The sequence below is a fragment of the Platalea leucorodia genome, assembly GCF_965183815.1.
Source record: "Platalea leucorodia genome assembly, chromosome: 3".
In the NCBI taxonomy this organism is placed as follows: domain Eukaryota; kingdom Metazoa; phylum Chordata; class Aves; order Pelecaniformes; family Threskiornithidae; genus Platalea; species Platalea leucorodia.
Window position 1 is genome coordinate 60,472,241 of NC_138825.1, and position 24,672 is coordinate 60,496,912.

At 38.9% G+C, this 24,672-nt stretch overlaps 2 protein-coding genes across 9 annotated transcripts in view; one reads left to right on the forward strand and one right to left on the reverse strand.

Moving 5' to 3' along the window:
- Positions 1-20,451, reverse strand: part of SERAC1 (serine active site containing 1) — a 36,660-nt gene extending 16,209 nt beyond the window's left edge. For 3 of the 7 annotated variants that reach the window (XM_082307659.1, XM_082307658.1, XM_082307656.1), the window contains exons 1-13: positions 19,681-20,189; positions 17,227-17,318; positions 15,837-15,873; positions 15,383-15,519; positions 14,153-14,242; positions 13,077-13,208; positions 10,910-11,031; positions 8,761-8,889; positions 7,262-7,375; positions 5,431-5,593; positions 3,460-3,610; positions 2,492-2,633; positions 1,582-1,682 (exon numbers count right to left, since the gene is read on the reverse strand). In XM_082307659.1, coding sequence (XP_082163785.1) covers positions 1,582-1,682; positions 2,492-2,633; positions 3,460-3,610; positions 5,431-5,593; positions 7,262-7,375; positions 8,761-8,889; positions 10,910-11,031; positions 13,077-13,208; positions 14,153-14,242; positions 15,383-15,519; positions 15,837-15,873; positions 17,227-17,318; positions 19,681-19,832 — 1,562 coding nt within the window. In that variant the 5' untranslated portion in view covers positions 19,833-20,189. Of the gene's footprint in view, positions 1-1,581; positions 1,683-2,491; positions 2,634-3,459; positions 3,611-5,430; positions 5,594-7,261; positions 7,376-8,760; positions 8,890-10,909; positions 11,032-13,076; positions 13,209-14,152; positions 14,243-15,382; positions 15,520-15,836; positions 15,874-17,226; positions 17,319-19,680; positions 20,193-20,427 lie in introns of those variants that run through there. The other 4 variants (XM_082307657.1, XM_082307661.1, XM_082307660.1 and 1 more) reach the window with 4 other exon arrangements.
- A 114-nt stretch (positions 20,452-20,565) lies between these two features.
- Positions 20,566-24,672, forward strand: GTF2H5 (general transcription factor IIH subunit 5). 2 transcript variants are annotated; one of them, XM_082305799.1, is made up of 3 exons: positions 20,566-20,647; positions 21,088-21,207; positions 24,272-24,672. In XM_082305799.1, the coding sequence occupies exons 2-3, from the start codon at positions 21,173-21,175 to the stop codon at positions 24,450-24,452; spliced, it is 216 nt and encodes a 71-aa protein (XP_082161925.1). In that variant the 5' UTR covers positions 20,566-20,647; positions 21,088-21,172; the 3' UTR covers positions 24,453-24,672. The 2 variants fall into 2 exon arrangements, with proteins under 2 accessions (XP_082161925.1, XP_082161926.1); XM_082305800.1 differs by lacking the exon at positions 20,566-20,647 and adding an exon at positions 20,654-20,891.

Sequence of the window (24,672 nt, forward strand, 5' to 3'; positions counted from 1 at the left end):
TTTTCAAATTTTATTCCATTATACTTAATCCAGATGGACACAGGAAAAAAGTTCTCTTAGAATCATAGACTCATTTAGGTTGGAAAAGACCTTTAAGATCATCGAGTCCAATCATTAACCTAGCATTGCCAAGTCCACCACTAAACCATGTACCTAAGCACCACATCTACCTGTCTTTTCAATACCTCCAGGGATGGGGACTCAACCACTTCCCTGGGCAGCCTGTTCCAGTGCCTGACTACCCTTTTGGTGAAGAAATTTTTCCTAATATCCAACCTAAACTTCCCCCTGGCGCAACTTGAGACCATTTCCTCTTGTCCTATCGCTTGTTACCTGGGAGAAAAGACCGACCCCCACCTTGCTACAACCTCCTTTCAGGTAGTTGTAGAGAGCGATAAGGTCTCCCCTGAGCCTCCTTTTTTCTAGACTAAACAACCCCAGCTCCCTCAGCTGCTCCTCATAAGCCTTGTGCTCTAGACCCTTCACCAGCTTCGTTGCTCTTCTTTGGATGTGAAACAAGGTACAAAGTCCCTCTACAAGGTCCAGTCATCTTTGGACCTTGTAGAGGTAACCACCTACGTGTTTTTTACTGTCATTGTTCTGCCTAATTTCAAATAGGCATATTAACAGCCATGTCTTCCTTATTTCTTCCCTGCTTACATGCTTTCTTTAATGCAATAATTGCATTGATCCTTCGTATATCCATAGGGAGGAGGGAATGAACAAGTACCAAGTTCCCAGTCTATTATACACGTGCTGAATTTTTTTTCTCCCCTACACAAAACATAATCAATTTTCAGATCCTTAACCTGTGAGCAGTCATGCACATGCCTTCACTGAAGTACACAGGTTGAATCTACAGTACTAGTTACATGCTTAAGTATCTGCATGAGTGTTTGAAGGACTCGGATTAGGATCTGACTTAAAGATCACTGAACTCAATTACGAAGCCTAAAATCCATTCAAGCCAAATAACCTTTACAGACTCAAAGTATTTTTATTTTTTAGAAGGAATATGTTTGGAGGTAGCATCTTCCTCTGACCTACCCGGTTCATGGTCACTAAAAACACAATTCCTCTGACAAGGGCAATTACACTATCTGACCAAACCAGATACAGTTGCTGTATTTTATCTATCAAACACTTATATCAATCTCTTTCCAGGGATTAACACTTCCTGAATAAAATTATATGCTTCATTTTATCATGAATATAAAGCCATAATACAGTGATTTTTTTGCTGTGCTTATGAAGCATTATTGGGTCATTTTAAGTTTAAGGAGTATTCCCCTCAAGATATAAAATTGATGTTATATTACATCAATTAATAGCATAATTTAGTGTCTCCCCTAAATATGAAGCAGAACAGACTGTAAGAATTTAGGAAGTTGCCACAAGCCATTAGCTGTGAGGCTAAAAAGCTCAAGCATACTATGACTGTACCTAATGTTTTTTCAAACTTGATTTTCAAATGCAACAGGAAAAGTTAAATTCACTGTATCACACTAGGTGATCCCAAGGATCAGCTTTACAGGTCTCCCTCCCATCCCCGCTCCAAACTGTGGACACTGCATTTGTTACCTGTGAGCCTCAACAGGACATTTTGCTTTCCAGTCACTCAAATGGGTGTCATATTCCACAGATATGATTCTAAGGGCAGGACAGTCTGAAGCCAGCCATGTCTAAATTAAAGAAAAGCGAAACCAAAAGGAGCTTATAATTGAAGTACTTAAACTCTTGCAAGCAATTTATCAGCCATGGAGCAAAGATGCTACTATGGGGACAATATCAAGCAAGACTTCTGCTCTTCAGTTAATCCCCAAATACATCTTACACCTAGACTATTATGCTTTTATTACACACTGGCAAACTCTAGCCTGTTCCCCAGCCACAGAGTAGGTAAGGGATGGATTACTAACTTGTGCATTGCTGGCTCCCTCTCCTGGATGAAACAAGAATCACTAAGATTACCAACAGCACACATCAGGAAGTTTTACAGAGATACTTAGGTGGTTATACCAATGTGAGTTGCTTGAAGCAGTAATTACTTATTTACCAACAATATTTAAGTAGCAATCTGCAAAAGTTAAGGTACTCAGACACCTATGTAAGAAAGGATACTTAATTTAAAATGTAATTTTATGTATCTTTTTCTCAGCAATAACATTCCATAAAAAGAAAAAAAAAAGAAAAAAAAAAAGGAAAAAAAAAAAAGAGGGAAGTAGCCATTGCCTCCTCTTTCACTAGCAGGAGAATGATGGTGAGAGCATTAAATTTAGCAGGGCTTTTCCTTTGCAAGAACAACCTGTTCAGAATTTCAGCTTGCTAACAAAAATATATCAGGAACTTGGAAAGTGCTACTTGTATAACAGATTACAAGTCATTTGATTCAAAAGAGACAACTGCAAGACAGCGTAATTCCAAATGCTCTGGACAGCTCTCATTAATGAGAAAACAGCAGCCGCATGTGAAAGTGTTATTGTCTTTTTACCTTCGGCCAGCACTGACTATAGTCCTCTTCCCCTTCTAAAGCCTTTTTATCCAGACGCCGGTCAATGTCTTGCTGTCGCCAGGTTTTAAATGCTGCTCCCAGAAGCCCATGAACAAAAAGGATGTCTGCTCTGATGGGCTGACTGATACAGAAAAAGGTATTTTTAAGAGGTGCATCGTACATATTCTTTTAGCAAATTAAATTCACACAGAACTTTTAATCTAAGGGATGCCAAAATGCTATTTTTAACACTATATGTGATTTCTTATCTTATGGACAACATTTCATGACATTTCATGATATTTCAGAGACAATATTCAGATCGAGACAAAAAACAGGGATCCACCCAGAAGAGATATAAAAAGAGGTATGGAAAGTACCCACCTCACAAGTCACATTTTTCTATAATGAAAAACACCACTCTCTCCAGCTACTGTTAATGCAGCTTGACAGTTCCAGCTTTATCATCAAATTAGATCTTCACTGTAACCTGACTAACACCAGTGACCCAGGGAATAGTTGCTACTAAATGACATACCACGTTGGAGGCTGCTTCAGTCCCAGATACACAATCACTATTAAAAGAAGCTGCAGCTGTAAATTTGCTGCATCTTAGGCCAACACGTGCTGCTGCCAACAGAATTATTACAAGGCACTGTATCCCAAGACAGCCAGTGCAAAGGCCAAACGGTCGCAATGCATGCAAAGCAATAATTCATCTCATGGTTTCTGTTTGGATTTTTCCATGCAGTACAATAATACTCCTTTCATGGCTATGGACTGCTCCCATCATTTCTGTTGTTCTCCTCTTTGAGAATCTAAATTCAGACCTCTCAACCCACTAAAGAACAGGGGGAGCAGGTGACGTGAGTACAGCAGCACTCTAATGCTAACTCTTCCAAAGTTTTGTACCTGAACAGTATAACAAGTAACTCAAAGCACACCATGTACAATATCTCCTGCTTTACCTGCTACGATATTGTGGATGCAAGACGTAAACACCATCTGGATACTTTTCTTTCACTGTGTCCCTGTCTAGATTAGCCAAAGCTCTGGATGCATGAGAAGACTGAATGATATGTGGGGATTTCATTACTTCAGCAAGTACAGAAACCCAACCTACATTGAAAAAATAAAGTGGCAGGTTAACTAATCAGAAACATCATCCAAAAGAATTCAGAAACATCATCCTTCAAAGTATACTTGTGAAAATAGATGTTAAAACTTAAGAATGGTAATATCAAAACAAATTATCTCAATCCACTCTCTCTACCACAGGAAAGCCAATGGTAGGTGGTAGAACCTCCAAAATGCAAAAATCCAGAGTGGTGAGGAGGCAATGTATTTTACTACTGTTTGGCTTATGATTGGAAGGAGAACTTCTCAGAAGAAAAAGGGAGTGTATCAGCAGGTCAGTGCAGCTGTCAGTGAGAGAACAGATCACGAGCCTCTTTTTGCAGGTAAGATGCAAGACAGACAGAGAAAAGAAATGTCCCAAAGAGAAAATGAAGCTTAAAGCATATGAAAGACACAGGAAACAACCCACAGGATCAATGGCAGGTGGAAAAATTTATGCTTGCTGTGAGTACAATCATTTCTGATTTTAAAATCCAGTGTGTAAAAAACTGTTCAAGGAATGAAAACATTCTCGCTATTCTAAAAACAGTATACTATTTATACTTAAAAAACATAGGAGAATTAATGCAGGAAACCTTTGAATACATTCCTCAATAAAATTTTAAGTCATAGCTACCTCAAGAAAAAAACAGACACTTTATAATACTTTAACTATGGTGTAAAATATAGTTTCTTAGACATGGATGGGGATGTTCATAGAGTACTGAGAAATGCAAAGGACTATCTTTTATACACACACAGACACATAAATTTCTTTACAATCCTGATAACTCTTGTTGCTGCTAGCAAGAGTGGTCTATAAATCACAATTACATTAAAGTCAAGTTCATAAATAAAACCTGGGAAGACTTTGAAGAGAGATTTTCAAATGGAGGCTGATTTGAAAAAGAAGAAACAATTTACTTAATAAGCACTGTTTCAAAATCATGCACAGTATGTTGTTATTAGGATAGCCACTATGTTGCTAATTCAAAATAGTTCATTGTGGAATTAGGAAAAGAATGAATTGACACGTGAGTCTTGTTTAAATGCAAGTACCTTTGTTCTTTCTACCACAGCCATTCCAATTTTTTATCACCCTCACAGTCCTTCCCTGTGCCTTTGTTACTTCTCCTTTTTGCAACAGGGAGATTAAAAACACACACTGTGTTTAAGAGGCAGACACCAGCTCGGATGTATGCAAGGGTATATTGATATTTTCTATTTTTCTTTTGATTTCTTTCCTAATAAAACATTGGGAATTATTTATTTGGTACAGAACTAGAAAGAATCATTTCATTGTGATATTTAGGGGGTATAAAAAAAGGGGCACCAGAGCAAAGCTTAGCAGAAGTTACTAGCCTAACGTAAAACAAGAGAGGGCAGGAAGGCATGTTTCACTTTATTCCAAAAGATAAGGACTGCAAGCTGGTCTGGTCCTTTACAAGACTAAAACACAGTCAATTAAAAAAAAAAAATCTACAAGGTAGATGATCTGTAGGAAACTCGAAAGATTTTTGCCAGTAATGTGAACCGAACATCAACCAAGTCCAAATTTTCACCATCCATCAGACCTAGAGCACCTCTGTAGCACTGATATATATTGGCTAGACAGCATACAGGAGTTTTTAATCAACACGGTTTACACTGTCTACATTTTTTGTATTAAAAAAAATGCGCAACTACAACACCTCCCCACCCCACCAAATATAAAAAAACCACCACTGCCATGGTCCGTTGCATTTTACAAAAGCACTGAATCCTCTGAAAATTTTAGAATAGAAATCTGAAATTCAGACTGCTTGCACTCGCTTTCCTTTTACCTGCACGTACTATGGATGAATGAAGACGTTCATCCAAAGCCATGTTTCCAATAATGCGAATTATGTTCCTTTGTATTTTTGCTGAATCTTTACGTAGCTGGTATATCCTCTGTAGTAGCTGAAGGCCTCCTTTAGCTTCAATTTTATCACAGTGAGAAGAAACCTACCATTATACAGTAAATACAATGACAATAAGTAGATGTTCTGCAAAAGGTTCTTTGAGATGCTGTTAATTCACAAATTAGGGAATTTTAAGGAGCCGATAATGATGCAGAACCCTTATTACACAGAAATTCTTATTAATCTAGAATTTATTATGCCATACTTGCAGAGGAAGTAAATATTTTAATATGCTAAATGCATTATTTGTATGCATTGACAACCTGAAAGATGCTAAGTACCATCACTCCACTCTCCTCCACATCTGAGGGAGATGAGATTGCTCTCCACTTGGCGTGATGAAATTTCAACTAAAGTTCAAGAGTCTGAACAGGACAATTGTCTGCATTTGTTAAAGCACTGTCTCAACCAGAGATACTTGTCTTCCTGTTCACCACCTAAACTGCAATCATTACAATCCCTTCTCTTTGAAATGCAAAGGCATTGCTACACTCCTAGTGTAGCAATAGTACTGCTATCATTATTGATCTTAAGGGCAACAACAGATTCTAGTCCAAGCAGATGAATATGCACTAATTCATTGTAGTGTCAACTACTGCTATTGGCCAAATGCTTATGACTTGAAAACGTTGTCTACAGTGCTTAAAAATGTGTGATAGTTATGGAACTGCTGATGTCCTGAAGTCTGTGGCTTTCAACAAAGACAGACACACATTCGGAATGAGTACAGTCACAACTTTTTTAAACTGAAAATCTGGAATGTAACAAATCGTAGACTAAGTCAGAATTTCTACGTGTATGGAAGATGTGAAAGGAATACTGGCACACTGCACTTTATCCATTCGTACTACCAATAACAATTTGGTATTCTCAACACTGTTTCTCAGTGTTCTACGCTTGTGCACAATTAAGTGCACGCTGAAGAGTGCAGCAATAGGAATCAAGAAGAATCATTGTTACACAAAATCTTCCATACTCTTCATCTGTGTCTGCAAAGAGCATACTGGTTCTGGGAGTGCACTGTATCAGCAGCATGCTGTGCACTATTCTGCCCAAAGGCAGAGACCCTTAAAGGAGGGACCTTTGCGAATAGCCAAGGATTGCCTTCTGTTCTGGCTTCTGATTAGAGTGAATTCATGAGGCTGCTTCACTTTCTGGAAACCTGGCACTAGAGTTAGATTAAGAACTACAAGAAGAGACCGCTTGTAAGCTTTCTGAACTGATGTACACCAGCTCACACAAATCCACACACACTTTGCACTGAGAATTTCACATCATCAGTATCTTGCTTACTGAAAACCTGCAGAGTGGAAACACCATTTCCTCATGATACCTATCTCCAATGACTTTGAGTGCCAGTGGGAGGGAGCCTTACACAGAAAAGACTTGTTAAAGCCATCTGGACTTCAGGCATTCTCTCCTGCTTTTCTGTGTCAGAGCTGCCCTTTTACTTCCTGAAAGATATATACAGGTGTAGTACAGGGGAACTTATATGGGCTAATTAGAAACAAAACCAGAACTTACATACACTTCCCACATGAAAAAATTAGTTTGGTATGCTGCCTTCAGTCTCAGTTGTCTGAACATCCTTACTGATGGGGTGAGGGGTAGGAAACAAGGAAATGGCAACTCCTTCCCCATGTATGAGAGCACATTGGAAAGGAAGGTTTATAAATGTAGCTTTTCAGTTATAGTTTAAAGGACAAATTACCTTAGAATGCTGTACTAAAGCTTGCAAGCAAAAGAGCTCCACTGTCTCTGAAGGGATTTTACTCAATGTCTCACAATATGGAAGTCCATTTCCTCCAAAACACCATAAGCCTCCCTGAAATGAGAATCAGTAAAAATTATACCACATTCCAAATGGCTACATAAAACAAGCATTTCTAAACTAAAACGTTAAGTGTGTAATGATCTATAGAAATTGCTATAAAGAGTGCACAGCATGCATGCATTTTTCAAAATGTACAAATTACACAACAGTACACCATAAAAATACCTACTGTTTTTAGCTGAAAATATTAAATAGATTTTCAGTCAGTAGTCTCTATAGTCTATTAACTTCAAAACATACAATAAAGGCAGAAAATGTAGGATTTTCATTTTGTTAATGAATGTCATCTTTTAAGAGTTTGCTTAAGCATAAAAAAAGGAAGAATCAGACTGCATCTAGACTTCCAGAGTTGCAAAAATGAGAAGAGGAAAAGAGGTCTTCAGCACTTAGCATAGTCTCTGAAGACCAGCCTCTCTCAATCATGCAGTAGGAAGACCAGCATAACCTCAATAAAGAACAGTTTTCTAGAACGGCATGATTATCAAAACGCCTCCATGTGTGGTGTCTTACCAAAGCTCCCTTTGTAGCAAGAGCTCTGGCTGTGAAAACAATAAAGGAGTCATAGTGTAAGAATAGTACACATAATTGTGTCATAGGGAATAAAGAGTTATCGCACTCCGAAATCCCTAAATAAAGCCTGTCAGGCATCATTATTAAAATATGACCATCATTTTTTATTATTGTATCTTACAAAAAATAATAATCGCCTATTAAAAAAGTCACAACTTTTAAATAAAAAAATAAAATGCACAAGAGAGAATGCCAGTGTCATCCACTACAATTATTATTTTTAAGCAATAACTGCACTTCAAATTACATTCCTAAAGCCACTTAAGAAGTTGTTAGACAGACAGTGTTGAAGAATGCCCAGTTTCCAAGTCCAAACAGACCACTAGACTATTCCAATTCTGGTTTTGGCAACAGTTACGTCTTACAGGGAGGCATTTCCATGTGATATAACAGAGTTTACTATTTAAGGTGTGCTAACAACTTATCAGCTTGCCAGTAAGACTTAACAGAGGTTTAATCATCTCAGCAGTGAAAGAACACTCAACGGTAAGATGAAATGTGAAAAAATCATTTTATGAGCACTGCAAGGGGAAGGAAATGTTCTGGAGAAAATGTTGAAATATCTGCTTTACAGGACAGCTTGTAAGTAAAGATATAATCTTTCACTAGACCAAATAGGGAAAGATAAACAAGCTTTCAAGCAGACAGACTGTATGCAGAAGAGATTTTACTTATGTTGTATGGTCACAAAGTCTCCATATTTCTCTTCCTCGTATAATGCTCAAAAATACGGAAATAGGTTTGTATTGTTGAGCTCTGCAGGAACAAAGAATCAAAATAGTTCTATTCTGCAGGTGGGAACTCACCCTTTGTGCAGCGAGAGTCTGACTACTTTCACGTAAAGCAAGAGATGTGAAGTACTGGACACATGGATCTAGACCAGTCTGAGGTAAAGATACTAACAACAAGCGAAGTTCATCTTCTATGGTATAATCCTGTGAGAAGTAAGCACAAATAGCTTTTAGTTCTGTTCAAAGCATGACGAAAAACACAGAGAAAAGAAAGATCTGAAATATTAATAAGGCCAGAAAATATGAACCCTGGACTTCAGTGCTCTGCAACTTCAGTTTAATAGTTACACCTGTAAAGACTTTGGAAACTGATAATTCCAAAACCACCAACGGAGTGATGAAAAGTAAGATTTAAACTTCATATTTTGGTGGCCTTATTCTAATAGGTCCAGAAAAGCCAAAGAAAAACCAGCTCCTATTGGCACAGGAAGCTTAAAAGTTCACCCTTAGCTACACAGTAATTTTGGTGCTGCTCCATTAAAATAATGTATAAATTACTAGTGAAAAATACAGACAATATTTCTTTTAATCTTTTATCTGCAAAATATTCATATAGATGTTTGTTTAATAATCCAGGGTAGGTGACAGGAAAACAGATTCAACAAAGTAATTTTATTTGCCCACAGTCATGGAACTTGCAGTTACTCTAATCCTTGCTACAATCAGAGATATCTGATGTGCAGAGCAACACTTGCTGTCACAATGATTTGCTTCAACTTTCTAAGCAGCAGATTGGAACTCTTAGCTTCAATCACTTAGCAATCACACCGCTGTAAAATTAAAGTATATACAGAACCATATACTAGCATAACCTACTACTTCAGGACTGACAGGTACAGATCTACTATCACATAATGTTACAAAGATAAGAAAGCAAACTGAGAATATCACTACCAATCAAAGCTGATTTTCAGAGATTTTTTGGTTAAGATGTACAGGTATTCTCTGACAGGGACCTTTGCCAGCATTCATTCTATTAGCATTACAAAAGACCTCTTATATTATGCTTTGTGTGCCCATTCTGTTTATTGAAGAAGCTGATATGATGACATGATTGATCAAACCATCATATGTATATACTTACTCATTGACATAAAAACAAAACAAGGTCAGATTTATCCAATATGTATTCGTTGGTACCCAAAAGCTGGCAATAAAGAGGTGGGCCTAGGCATAAAGAAAACAAGGCTGGTAGATCTTACTGTATGTAAAGAGGATGGGGAAGAGCCACATCTCCACCTCAGAACCTCTGAAGGCATTTGGGAATTTAAGACAGATTACTTAAAGCTGTTCCAAATGTCACATATTTGCTTATCTGATTAATTCTCAGTTACTGTATTGAGGTACAAGGCATTTCAGCAGCTGAAATCATACTTATTGAATTTTCTGTTGGAATACCATTCAAATAAATCTAACAAGTACTGTGATAACTGAAGTTAAGTAAAACTTGGTTAATAGTAATAACACTAAAGCTCATCTCCAAAAACTTTCATAACTTCCAAATTCATACATAAGTAGATTAAGATGTCAAAAGGAGAGGATAGCAGAATTTTTGGTGAAAGACAGTGAGTATGTCTACATTAGTGAGTGTTGGTGATTAGATTAGGAATTTTTCCAGGCAGCAAATCTGCATTGCATCTGCACTTGGGAGTCACATGGTGCACTCAAAATTATTTCCCTACTTATATAATCAAGGTTAAAGCTGTGTGCCAGAACACTATCTAGAGCACCACACTAGCAGTGAGGATGAAAAGGCCTCCAGGAGCGCTCTCTATGCATAGGATTCTGTCAGCATCAACAAGGCAATCTAGGATGACTTAATATAAGACTGCTTTGCATTGCCTATTAGGTACAGACAGGCAGTGCGTGCATCAGACTGGTAACTGGCTCAAACTTCACTGCTAGTAAATATGTAATGTGGACATACGGTCTGAGAACAATAATTATCAACCCCCTATCCTTACTTCTTTCCATCATGCCATTCACTAATGCAGATATACCCCAGGGGTATATCACTACATTACGGTTTTGTATTTTGGTCTTAATTTTACTACTCGTTCGTTATTTTAAAAGGGCTCCACTTTAGCATGGTTACCAACAACAAAAGCACTAAAAACAAACAAGCAAGCAAAAATCATCTAATACCTACTTTTCATTTACTTACATTCTTTATTTTTGGCAATGGTGGTGGAGGCAGAAAAAAGCGAAGGTCGATGTCTTTGGATCGAGCCAAACCTATAGCGGTCCTTTGATCACAGGTTTGGGCAACTGTACCATACTGATAATCTGTAGTACAAGAACTTCAGTGTTAGGGTTAAAACTAACCTTAAATATTTCATTTGGTTTTAAATGTAGTTTCTGATCTACTTTGTTAATATACTTGAAAACAGAACCACCTCTCTGCAATCTACATAAATAAGCTCTGATTTTGTAATCACAAATTCCAAAAGACAAATATTGCAATTGTTAGACCAGCCCTATACTGAACTGAAGACACCTGGGCACTAATTGCTCATTATAGACCAGTTTGATAAAGGTCCTCAGATATAAGCTGAACACAAGCAAAAGCAAACATTCAGTACTGCCACTGTGAAAGCAGTACAAGGACTACAAACCCAGCTTAATCCCCTGAGCTTGAGTTAAAATTTGAAAAGCATATGCATATTTTTTTCTGCATACAGTATTAAAAGCCAGAGCCTTAAATCCAAATTCTGCCAAGACATAGACACCTAATTTTAAATGATACAAAAGCTATGTTTCAATAAAATTGTTAGAGTCACAAAATCAGGCGATCTCAGAAAAGGCAGGACAGCACCAAAGTACAGTTTTAAGTAGCTCTTCCTTACTGAAGGTACAAGACAAGACTTTCAGTTACCCTACTGAAGGGAAACCAGACTTAAACAGTAACTACTGTTCCTTTCCAAAACCCACCTATTTTATAGCTGGAGAAACTGAAAATTACATACTGAAATTAAGTGGCAAACTGAAGGAAAAGAAAATACAAAGTGGATCAATATTTATTCTACAAAAATTAGTTTCTGGCCTTGTTACTGTTACACAATTCTACAACAAAACTGACAAGCCATCTAAAATATACTTTTCACAAACAGTCACAGATTGTCCATCTTTTTTCTTTGGTGCAGACCACTTAGAGCTGCAAACTGATGTCACCGAGCGGTGCTTTGGACAAGCAGAATACTGTATTTACGATAACAGGTACGCTGAACAATTTGGTCCTAGGTGTGAAAAGTTAGCACATGTTTTCAGTCTTCTTTGGACTCAGTTTTGGAATATCAGGTTAAAAAAAAAAAAAGCCCATTTCCCTTATGAGGTAGTTGGCAAGAATAATTAGCGTCTCCAAAACATCCAAATACTACAGCAATGAGCACTACAGAGAAAAGGAGACTACAAAAAGCAACTAGATCCCCAACTACTGGCCATCTCGTGCACTGAGATCACCTGCTACCAGTATTCTCCTACGAACACGAGATGGTCATACTAAATTAATACACATAGCTGCAGTTTTGGTGCAGCCTAGCTTTCAAATGTTTTCAAACACAGCTTTTTGATGTAAACTGCTTGGAGTAATTAATTAGAGTTTTATAGAGGCAATCTGAAACAAGATAAATCCCTTGGTGTGGAATTGCACTGGAAGAGTGAAAGGTCCTCAACTGACTGGATTACCAGAATAACGAGAGTCAACATTAGAGTGTCACCTAGTTTATATGGACTAGTGATGGAGGGGGAAGGAGGACACACATACACATCCCTCCTCCCCCTTTACTTGGGGTTTCAAGGATATTCACTGCTGGAGGAACAGGGAGGGCTTATTACTACCAAATAATAACTAGGATGGAAAATGTCTTACAAATAATGCTTACACATACAAGTCCTCTACCTCTAGTTTGTCATTACTATCTATTAGTTCCTAACCAATTTTTATTAACTGAACTATGGTCTTGAACTCACTCCCCTACAGAGCCCGATAAAAATCACTGCCAGAACTAGTGACCTTGTTAGCAGTTCCAACAGAAAAGCTAAGGAACTAATCACCATGAACTGCTCTCCCCCATGATGGCAGTGGCTACAAATCTCTGGTGGGGAAACAAGAGAGGGGCCGGCACTGCAGGTACACACGCTGTATCAGAGTATTAGGAAAGAAGAATTACTTGAAATGTAAATAACCCACCCACATTTTAGATCAAATTTCAGAGCGTATTTACACTCCTTGCAGCTACCAGCCTTTTTTCATGTTGGTAGCAGACTTGCAACAGCTAACTGAGACTTTGTCATGTTTCTGGGATGAATTAGGCTACACCAGCATACATTACCATGCCAGTGACTGTTGTTTGCCAGGTCTTGTACAGCCTGCAGTCGGACCTCTTTGTCTTCTGACTGACTCCTCTTTAAGAGGAGCCATAAGGCACATTCATGATCTTCTCCATCAAATGTACTGAATTGTTCTTTTACCAGGAAACAAATAAAAGGCAAGTTATTATTAATGAGCATTTTAACAGTCATGTTTCTATTCACTGAGTAAAAAAACCAACCAAACCTGTTTCTTTTGATATTTGAATATTAGTCACCAACAGTAATTTAGAGTGTAATGTTTTAATATTGAATTAGTACAATATACAATAACAGAATGGCATTAGCAAAATGCTGATCCTTAAATTAACGGGATGATTTTGACTCATTTTGGTGGCAACAAGTCGATATTTCATATATATGTTAGACGTACACACCCTGGCTGGCACTTGCCAACTAAAATTGCCAGCTTCCAGCAGGAGCTGGAAATGATTAGCAACTCTTGAAGCTCTGACCTTGAATACTTAATTTCATAGCACCACAGTGGAGGTACATATTGTTATAACCATTTAACAGACAGCTACATGAGAACAGATAGTATGCCCCAGGAGCACAGTTTCTTATACGAATTTAAATTCTTATTTTAAATTACTCTAAAAAGCAGTTACACACTATTACAAAAAGACTGTGCTGCTTTCAGTTAGTATTGGCAATTCTGATGAAAGCATAACATACTTTTCTAAAGCGAAATTTTTAGAGTATTTCATCCCCCAAACACCTTTTGTACAAAAAACTGGTATAAAATATTAACCTAGTATCTTAAGCTTCAAATCTCTTCTGAAACAGGGGAAAAAAAAAAAAATCTCAAATCTCTTCTTAACCATCACTTTCATTTACTTTAAGAAAAGGAATGGTTTTAATACATAGAAAAGATACTAATACTCTACATTAATACAGAAAATTATAGTAATATTACCACCGTTTCAAACACAAAAGAACATGTTAACCTTGTAAGAAAAATTATTTTACTTTCTAAAAGGCTTATGTTTTACTATTCAAAAATAATAATCATAGATAAAGCCATGGTTTCAATACCTACTGTTAAAAGGTCTCCGGAAAATTTTAGCTTCTGTTTCTAGAATTTTCCTCACAGCTTTATGGATTTCTTTTCTGGCTTGGTATGTGATCCCTATGAGAGCATTTTTAGATTACTGGAAGTCTGAAAGACAGTTCTACTACATTATTTTTCTCATATATATATATATATATATACACGCACACACATATGTGTGTGTGTATATACACAAAGACAAGTGTAAGGTCTTGCACCTGGGAAAACATAACCCAGGAGTGCAGCACAGGCTGGGATCTACCCAGCTGGGGAGCAGCTCTGTGGAAAGGGTCCCAGGGGTCCTGGTGAACAACAGGCTCAACATGAGTGAACAGTGTGCTGCTGCGGCAAAGAAAGCCAACAGAATGCTGGGTTGCATCAACAAGGGCATCACCAGCAGAGATAAAGAAGTCATTATCCCACTCCATTCAGTGCTTGTCAGGCCACACCTGGAATACTGTGTTCGGTTTTGGTCCCCGCTATGCAAAAAAGATGTGGACAGGCTGGAGAGGGTCCAGAGAAGGACCACCAAGATGACCAAAGGACTGGAAAGCCTGCCGTATGAGGAAAGACTGAGAGAGCTGGGTGTGTTCAGCCTTGAGAAAAGAAGGCTTACTGGAGACTTTATCACCATGTTCCAGTATTTAAAGGTTGGCTACAAAGATGGAAACTCCCTTTTTACAAGGAGTCACATGGAAAAGACGAGGGGTAATGGGTACAAGTTAATCCTGGGGAGATTCTGGTTGGACACAAGAGGAAAATTTTTTACAATGAGAACAATCAGACATTGGAATAATCTGCCCAGGGAAGTGGTGGACTCCCCAACATGGGACATTTTTAGGATCGGCTGGACAGGGTGCTGGGCCATCTTGTCCAGACCGTGCTTTTGCCAAGAAAGATTGGACCACATGATCCTTGAGGTCCCTTCCAACCTGGTATTCTATGATTCTATGATATATACATGAAATATATACAGACACACATGTACATACATATGGACGTATATATATAATTATCTCACATATAGAGAACTGTATGTATAGAACTATCTTAAAAAAAACAGCCACCAGCTTAAAATAAACTTGGTGACATTGCGAAGAATATCATTTTTGTAACAGATCTCAGGAAATATATCCTTCCTTATACAAGGGTGACTTCCAGAAACATTCTATTCTCTTAAAATTCTATTTTTAGAATCCAAACAATTATGCATCTTACCTTGATATTCATTTGGATTTAGAGAAGCTGTACGTATGTATACATAGGATTTAAGTTTTTCTTGATGTATAGCTTGAGTATCGATTTGCAGTAACTTCTTTAAGGACAGGACCTCATACGTAATGAATACAAAACCTCTTTAAATAAAAGAAAACTGCATATGAATATTAATTTTAAAATTATGATGGCAAAAATATGTTAACAATCATTTTGGTATCAATCAGCCAGATTTTACCAAATCTATAATAGTCTGCAGATTATTTTAATTTAGCAAAGTAGTGAAAAGATTCTAAAATACTTAAAATAAGTAAATAACTATCAGAGAATATGCTTCAAAACTATATTCTATCATGTCTAAAGGTCTGCTAATATTGTCACATTTTTTGAAAGATACACGAATTAAAATTTTAACTATATACGTAAGTTACATATATGCTTGTCAGTTACAACTTACCCTAGTATAAGCGATCCAGTTAGTTTTGCAATTTTTCCTTGAAAAAATGAAAAATTCATGTCAAAGTTGTGTGCATCACCTCAATATAACCATAGTTAGCATTTGATTACCAGACAGTAAGAATTCCAGCCATTAAGAGTAAGCTTTTTAAAATTTTTCTATTGCTCTCTGGCTTTCAGAAAATCATTATCTAAATTTACAAACAGAGAAAACATTACTTGATTAGAATTTCCTGCTCTCCTAAGCAAGATGATAAAACATGTATCCTGCCAGTGCTATTTACTCTGTGTATTGCTACCTATCAATTACATTCATTGCTCAGCTGCAGGAATCAACAGTCAACTTTCTCTGCGTGCATCACTAGCATTCGTTTGGAACTCCAGATTATTTTAAGGAGTTAACTTTTTCTTATGTGGCGTGGATATTTCTTCAATGCATATGAATACATACAGGAGTATGTGTATTCTTTGAAAAGTCCTGCAGAAACTCCCTAGGAAAAAATATTTTTAAAGTAATTCCATTGAATCTAATTTATAAAGCAAATAGCTGAATAAACACATGCCTCTTGCAAAAATTTCCCTTTTGAGTCTAAGGATTCCTGTCAGATTTGAACTATTTTTTCTGGACAAAGTTGAGGTGATTACCTGGATGTAAGGATCTCAATACAGAGAAACTCTATTATTACCAGTAACAGCAAACCCAATGGAACACATCTCATCTATCACAAATTATTTCTTTTCCTCAGCATGAATTGGAAGACTGCCACCAGGTTCTGTCTTTGCGAGACCATAAGAATTTTGGCATGTAGACAAGAGGCAGCTACATGTTGAAGAAATAACTGGTAGAGAAGGTTGAAAAGGCAAAAAAATGTAATGCTTCCTGTAGAGCAGAAATGGAAATATCCTGTCTATCTTTTAATGCTCAAAAATAAACTTTGGAATTGTAAGAAGTGTCATTCTATATGGAAGGCACCAAAGAAACCAGAGAGACTAAGCAGGGAAGATTGCAGATCAGTAAATAAGGAGGAAGAAACAATAGAAAAAAAAACTTTATTCAAACTTCATGGATGCAATTGTTTCATGGCTCTAGAAGTTTAAAAAAAAAAATCAGACACAAAATGGAGTTTAAGATAGTTTAATGAGATTGCATCTGGGAGGGGGACCTTCATCTTCTGTTCTAATCCCAGATAATCTGCTGGTGTCATTTTACATATCACTATGCAAAGCAAGGTCAGAAGCAGACATCCACTTTAGGCAAGTAAAAGCTTTTGATCACAAAGTATTTAGGTATTTAGATCTTTTGTATCATTTAATTACACATGGCATCAGACCAACACAGATTTTTCCTTTTTATTAACACCTCAGATCAATACACATAGAACTGTACTTACTGATATCATTCCATGGTAGGTGTGTTTTTGTGGCTGGACCAGAAGTTCCTATTTGTCTATAGCAAAATATACAGTAAGCAGCCACTGACATTCTGTATATTTAAAAAAAAAAAAAAAAGTAACTATTGATTTGAGAATTACAGCAGAAAACCTGTAGCAGCTTTCTTTCCTGTCTTTTTACAGCAAAGGTCATGATTTACAGCAAAGGTCACAATAAACCACATTTATGTCATTTTCCTCCATATAAAATGCTGTAATTAAAGAAGTCTATAAAGTCCTCAATTCAACAGGCTGCATTTCAAGTACAAGAAAAGTTTAAAGCAGTTTTTCATACAATTACGCGTTACTGTTGATTTTAGTATGTATCTCCAGTTAACTTCTGTGTTCGTAAGTCTCCTTTCCTACTTCTTAGTAGCTCTCCCTTAAATACCGTATACAGTCATACCTCCATCAAGACATTACTCAATATCACATGGGCTTTGATACAACTCAGTAACCAACTGCTTTTGAAGTTCATAATTGATTGTGTTAGCAAGTAAGTCTTTTATTTTGACTAACAAGGCTCCAAGAATTACTATATATTTTTGCCTTTGGAGGGCAAATCAGATTAATACTTCAAGAATGTAAAAACTCTACACTTAATAAAAATAAGTATTGGTTCTAAAATCCTCTGACTCCATGAGCTTGTGAAACTCATAGGGCATGCTTACAGGTAAAACATAGAGGATGCATCTCATTTTAGAAAAATTCTTACACATGCAGAAGAATGAAAACCTAGCCATACCCATGGAGAAGAGAACCTATTCTAAAATTAAGACCTTAGCAATTCAACACTATGAAGACCCAGAATACTGACAGACTAATTGCATTGCATTCACTGAATGCTGAAATCAAACTAAGCAATATAGGATTTTTTTTCCAAATAGCCACAAACAAATGCATGTAATGTATTTTAGAACTACCAAACTTCTGAACGTAGAAGCAACCCAATGCAAGCATGACTCTTCTTGACAGTCATGTGGTCTCCAAGAAGGTAGTATCCAAGTGCTTCAGAAATATGAAAGGATTTATTTTTCTGACCTATCTATGATGCAAGACACTGAATTTTCCCCATTTTACAGATAGGAAAACGAGTTAAGACAAGCACGCTGCAACTTCCTTACAGATATTACCATGCCTCTTTGAACAAGTGGGACTATTCAGGAGGGAACGAAAAGCAGCCATGCTCTTTAGCCCACTGATCAGGGCTGCATTTTAACCACCACACAATGAGTTCAAAGAAAGTACACTCATATTAGTCAAGCACTGAAAACCAAGGCAGTTTAGGGCAGGCAAAAGCACCGATTCCTGTTTCTACCAGTCACATATATTTACCATTTTATGTATTAGCAAATGTTACTGTCATTATATTTGATTTATATAAGAAAAACTCACCTAAAGTTAGGAAAATATACAAATTGGCTTTGACAACCCACAACAATCAAATTCTGTACACCACTTCTGCTGAAGACTTAATCTCAAGTCTTAACAGATAGAACATGTAGTATTTTTAGTGCAAGAATTATACCAAAATCCACAAAGAATATTAAACTTCTATAACAATCACAAAACACTTAAAAATCTGTTGCTGCACACACAACAGAAGTAACATGAAGTTCATAGTTTAGGATAGGTGAAATTTTAGTGTCTGCATTGATACACTTATGCTGACTGAAATACTAAATTAAGTTAATCTGTTTAAACAGATTTAAAACCACACCACTACCTATCATACATTTAAGAAAGTATTATGTTGGAAACATAGGCATCCTTATTAAATGTCAAATTAAGTCTGTACCACCACAATGACAACTCAAAATGATAAAATGTCATGCATGTAAATCTTTATCAGTAAACCTGATCTTGAAATATGGGATCCCCTGATATTCTCCTTGAATTTAAGGTAATCTTTACAGACCAAAAAAAGAGCTTATAGCGCTTTTAATGTCAGGGCCCAATTTCTCTAAACAAGAGGACTTTTTTTGTTTCCTTCCATTAATGTCTTCCCTCTTTCCTGTTTCCCCAAAAGTTTTAATTTTTCCCCGTTCTCTTGCTTGTGTTTGGGACATTTTGGAAAAATCTCAGCATTACCCCAGCACTGCCACAATCACAACAGGCAACTTTTTGGCTTCTGCCATGTTTATCCATTCATTTCAACAGAGTACACAACACTACGAAACACTTCTAAGACATTAATAAGCGGTCCCCCGGAGATATCACCCCCGCCTCTAAACTCTCTGTCTAATGTACGGCAGCTCCTTTACTGTCTGTATTGATAGAACCACAGTATTCGCATTTATTCTTCTCCCTAACCAGTCTGTAACTGCAATAAACATGTGGTCCAGCGACAGCAGGTGCCACAACTCCCTGAATTAACAACATGCACCTGCAGACACAAGAGGCCAAAGCGAGTACCGTTTCCTTGTTGCCAGGATCCTCTCTTCAGGTCTGAGAGCAAACAGGCTTGGGTCCATAGCAATATAATGCAGAAGGACCCATCTTGCAGCCTGTTTCACAGCTGGTTCAGGAAGCTCTGCAGTCCGCAAGGAGCTCCTGCACCGGCCCATGCCGGCCAGGCTGCGATGCCAACGTTTCTGTCGTTACCCCAGCGCGGGGCGGGAACGCTGCTGCCTCGCAGCCAGGGCACGGTTAACAAAACTACGGCTTGAGGCAATGCAGCATGTCAACGGCCGAGGAGCAACGCGGGGATAACTCCGCGCCTCTTTCCAAAGGGGAAAACAACATTTGTTACCTTTGACGCGCCCGCAGGGAGCGGGCGAAGCCTGAGGCGCCACCGCTGTCTCTGGAGGGGTTTAACAAACGCGGGCTGCCCGCGGCCTCCCCGCGCCCGGGCGGGGCAGCGCCGCCCGGCAGGCCGAGGCCGGGGGGGCGGCGCAGCGAGGCAGGCGCGCTCGCCGCTGCGGCCCCCCGGAGCCCGGGGGGACTTCAAGGCCGGGGTCGTTAAAATAGTAACAAATATGAAACCGGGAGAACACCCCGCAAACCCTCTGAGGTAAACCAGCACCCCGCTTCGGCAGGCGGTGACGGCGGGGCTGAGATCCCCCGTGCCCCGCCCCGGAGCCCGACCCGCCGCGGGCCCGCCCCGCCCACCGGCCCCCATTACCGAGCCCCCCCGCCCGCCCGGGCACACGCAGCCGCTACCTTCCGCTTCCGCCTCCGTCTCTCCGCTCCGCACCCGGCGCCGGCGCCCACGCGCTCCCGTGACGCCAGCACGCTGCCGGCGGCCCGGCCAATCCGGAGGTGATGCCGGGAGCGGAGGCGGGAGAGGGGAGGGCCGCGCATGCGCGTAGCACGGCGGTGGCGGTGGCCAGCGGGAGCGGTGCCTCCGTCGTCAGGGAAGCGGTCGGCGGTAGCGGCGGAGGTGAAGGGCGGGTGGGACCGGAGCCCCTGGGAGAGGCCGGACCTGGCGGCCGGCAGCCGCCCCGCCCGTTCAACGCCCCTGCCCGTCCCAGGGCTGGGTTGGGGCCTGTCTCCCTCCGCCCAGGCCGCCTGTCGCAAGGCCGCGGCTCGCCTCCGGCGGCGGAAGGGCCGGTAGCCGGCCGCGGCCGCTGGAGGAGCTCGGCGGGGCTGGCGGGGGGGCAGAGCTGCCCTGACTGCGCTCAGGGGTGAGGGGAGAAGACTTTAATTTTCACAGCTCGGTGCCACGCCTGAGCGGGCCCTGCTGCCCCGGCCTGGGCCTGCGCGCCTCTCCAAGCCCCCGGCCGCCCGGCCTAGTAGCCGAGCAGCGCTGCTGGTCCGGGGAGGTGAGTTGTCTTGAAGGATCGCTGGGTTCAACCAAGGCGTTGTTTCTTTTTCTTTCAGGTTTCCTTTGTTTACGCCTGTAACCCAAAGCAAGAGTTGGTTCTTGTCACCTCTTCCTTTCAGCGCTTGTAAGAGAAGTGAGAAGATGGTGAACGTTCTGAAGGGTGTTCTGATTGAATGGTTAGTAACAGCACTTACTCTCTTTTGCTGTGTCGAAGTCTACTTATTTCTTTAGAGCTGGAAATATTCTAGGTAACTTAAGAGTCGAGACGGAAAAAAAAAAGAGGAATTGTTGTGAGGAGGGGTGATGCTGAACAAGCAGACAAAAGAAAAATGTGGCCTTTGGGGGAAGAAGGAGAGAGGCAGTTGTAGGTAATCCTATTTCCAAACTCCATTTTTCTTTTCAATATATTGTTTTCCACTTATGCTTAACTGTTAGATGTTCCCTTTTGTTCTTTGTATTGCTTACAAATAATGTTTTTTTGGTGGTGTTTGCGAGCAGTGTATTTCTTTACTGATTCTAGAGGGAGATAGATAATCTTTCATCCTTTCTTTCCTGTTTTTTTTCATCAACTCCAATCCAAATTCCATTCAAGGCTGACATGTGGCTCTGTTTGTTGATCATACTCGAAAGGACTATGCTTGTCGTTTGTAAAAGTAAGCTTTTGATGTATGTGCAGTAAACATGTTGTCATGCAATCTGAAGTCTCTAGACTAAGAATCAGAAAACAGTTTACCTCCAAAGTAAAAAGAAGCATCAGTCAAGATTTGTGGGGTCATTGCATAGCATTATATGACATATAAGACTTCTGCTGTACACTTAGATTGTAAATGTATTAACGGTTTATAACTGCACAAAAGCAGAAAAACTTTGAACCTCTTGTGATGTGCTTGCATGGTGCATATAGCTGTGAGCTTGCAGCACCCAACTTCTGAGCTGAGTGGACATTAGCCAGGTGAAGTCTGGATGTCTAACGGCTATGTGTGATCAGTTCAGAGACTAAACTCTGCTAGAACAAAAAGCCTGTCTTCTCAAATTTGGTTCCATGCTAGTACATTGACAAACCTTCTGAAGCACAAGAAATTGCCTGCCTGCAGCTGACTATGTAAAGATGTCCAGAGCAGAATTCTTCACTGACAAGGCAAGAAGCTCTAAAATCTCAAGCAGTTAGCAAAATACTTTATTTTGCACCTTATGTGTTTATTTTACACATACCTAAAGATCTGTGTGGTTTTATTCATCTCCATGGCCACATCCTACTTAGTATTAGCATGGAATTTCATGATTCTCCCTGGAAGGGAAGGGAATTTTCTATCTGATAACAAATCTGCAGCATTTGTTATGCCATCAGATGGTTTCAACAGCCCTGTGGGAAACTGACCTTTGAGTTGGTTTTGCTAGCTCTTGGTGGTTTGGTTTTTGTTTTCTCCCCACCTTTGCATAAGGGTAGCCCATGATTGGGCACAAAATTCCATCCTAGGAGAAGATGCAGATTTACTATAAACCTGTCGCCTTGTTTACACTTCAGATACAAGTTTTTTAAAACCCAGTTTTCTGAGGATGTTTAAGATACCAAATGGAGAAGGAGTGGGAAAAAAAATAGGCAGTTCTGAATGTGTAAATCATGCAAATAAAACAGTGAAATGTTGTGCAGGTCTTTTTTTCCATATTCTTCCAATAAATAGCTAAACTTTTCTGAAGACACCATATCAAGGATTATAATCTTCAAGTACTGTAAGGAGATCAGTGTTTCTGCTGTGACATACATCTACTGGCACTGATTACAGCTCTGTACGTTGGCTGTGTGAAAACCAGTCTCTGGATACTGCGTAACATCATACAAGCTGGTTGGACCAGCTAGAACAAAAGCTCATGCCATCTAGTACTACTAATGTGAGTCACTAAGGTCCAGCTGAATAAAACAACCGAAAAATAAACCTCCCTGCACCCATCCAAAAGGGGATGTGGAAGAATGCTGGGAACCACATACTTTTGGTATCTGATTTTTCTCAGCTCTTCTGTTCCTCTCTTGTTTCTCTTCTTACATGCCAGAGCACATTAATAGTGGTTTTTCTAAAGAAGGTATAGCTTCCAGACTTTCCCATTCTCCTTTCCTCAAAATTACTTTGTACTTTGAAAACTCATCTTATTCTAGTTATGCTTCTGCAGGTTTGAGGCTAATATTAAAGATTGTTTTTTTGAGTTGCTGGGTAGGGGCCAGGGTTTCATAGCGCGTGTCTTTGCACCATATATACTTCTAGTTAAGGGAGAATTTGTCCTCATGCCGCAGTTAAAAGAGAGAAGATTAGCCAAAGAATTCTTTTAAGATTTACTGTGTTACTAAGAATTCTTTTTAAGAATTAGTATGTTGCCAAAACAACTCTGTTCATAATTCTGAAAGTGTCCTGAGCTACCTGATTCCAATTTACTGTATTTCTTGTACATATTATTCACCCGTTATTGCAATCAAATACTAAGTTTTATCAAAGAGCATGTTTTTCCTGTTTTGTAAAAACTATTATCAGAATAATATTGTCTGAATTCTTAAAAATTTCAGTGGATCAAAGAGCTTATATTTTGAAGCCACTTTATCTAGCTGCCTAGTATAATGCAGCTGTTTCAGTTACCTGTAATTTCCATACTTCCAAAACGTTTTCTTCTAAACACTTAAATTTAACTTACAAGGTGACATCATGAAAAAGAAGAGACTGTTCAGATATGGTGTGATAAACGTACAATTCATACATGACCACTTTTTCTCTGTGCTCTACTACTTTGAGTGAGGTCTATGTTCTCTTGGGTTTTGGTTACCTTTAAACTAAAATATGCTTTAAGAAAACATGTTTTTATGGTGCTATTTCTGAAGATAGAAGTGTAAGTTCAAACTTGCCTCATTAAGAGTTGGTTGGTCATTTGTTTTGGTTTTTGGGTTTTTTTTGAAGCTACTTTAACAGCAGCATAAGGGCACTTCTCTGCCAATCAAGTAGCCAGTTCTCTTTAGACTTTGTGATCAGTTTATTTTTATCTCTAAAGTAACCCAAGCAATTACTATTGTGAAAGAAACAACTTTTGAAAAAGCTTCATAAACTTTCTTTAAATTGTGAGCAACTCCTGAAATTAATCTCCCAAAGAACTTTGGAAGTGTCTTCAAAGGGTGGCTTTTTTTGTTTGTTTGTTTGTTTTTTGTTTTTAACTGTATCTTATTACAATGAGGTGGGATCTGATGTGTGTTTGTCTCTACAGTGACCCAGCAATGAAGCAGTTTCTGCTCTACTTGGATGAGTCAAACGCATTGGGAAAGAAGTTCATCATACAAGACCTGGATGAAACTCATGTCTTTGTATTAGCTGAGTTGGTTAACTTTCTCCAGGAGAGAGTGGGCGAGTTAATGGACCAGAACTCTTTTCCTATTACTCAGAAGTAAAAAGACTAGGGAAATGAGATTATTATGAGTTTCAAAATAATGAATTTCAACAGTTTGGGTTGTTACTGTTTTAATAGATACACTGTGGTTAGTACGTTCTATGTGGAAGTGGCTACTCTAGAAAATGGATCATTTTCGTAGACAAAATACTCTTGAACTGGATTTTATTTCTCATTTTGAAAGATTATGGTATCTTTATTAAAATCCTTAAAATGATACA

Bases quoted from the DNA above. Each gene is read 5' to 3' on its own strand.
- GTF2H5 (XM_082305799.1), top strand. From the start codon at position 21,173: ATGGTGAACGTTCTGAAGGGTGTTCTGATTGAATG. The intron at 21,208-24,271 runs GTTAGTAACAGC...TTGTCTCTACAG, and splicing joins AAGGGTGTTCTGATTGAATG to TGACCCAGCAATGAAGCAGT.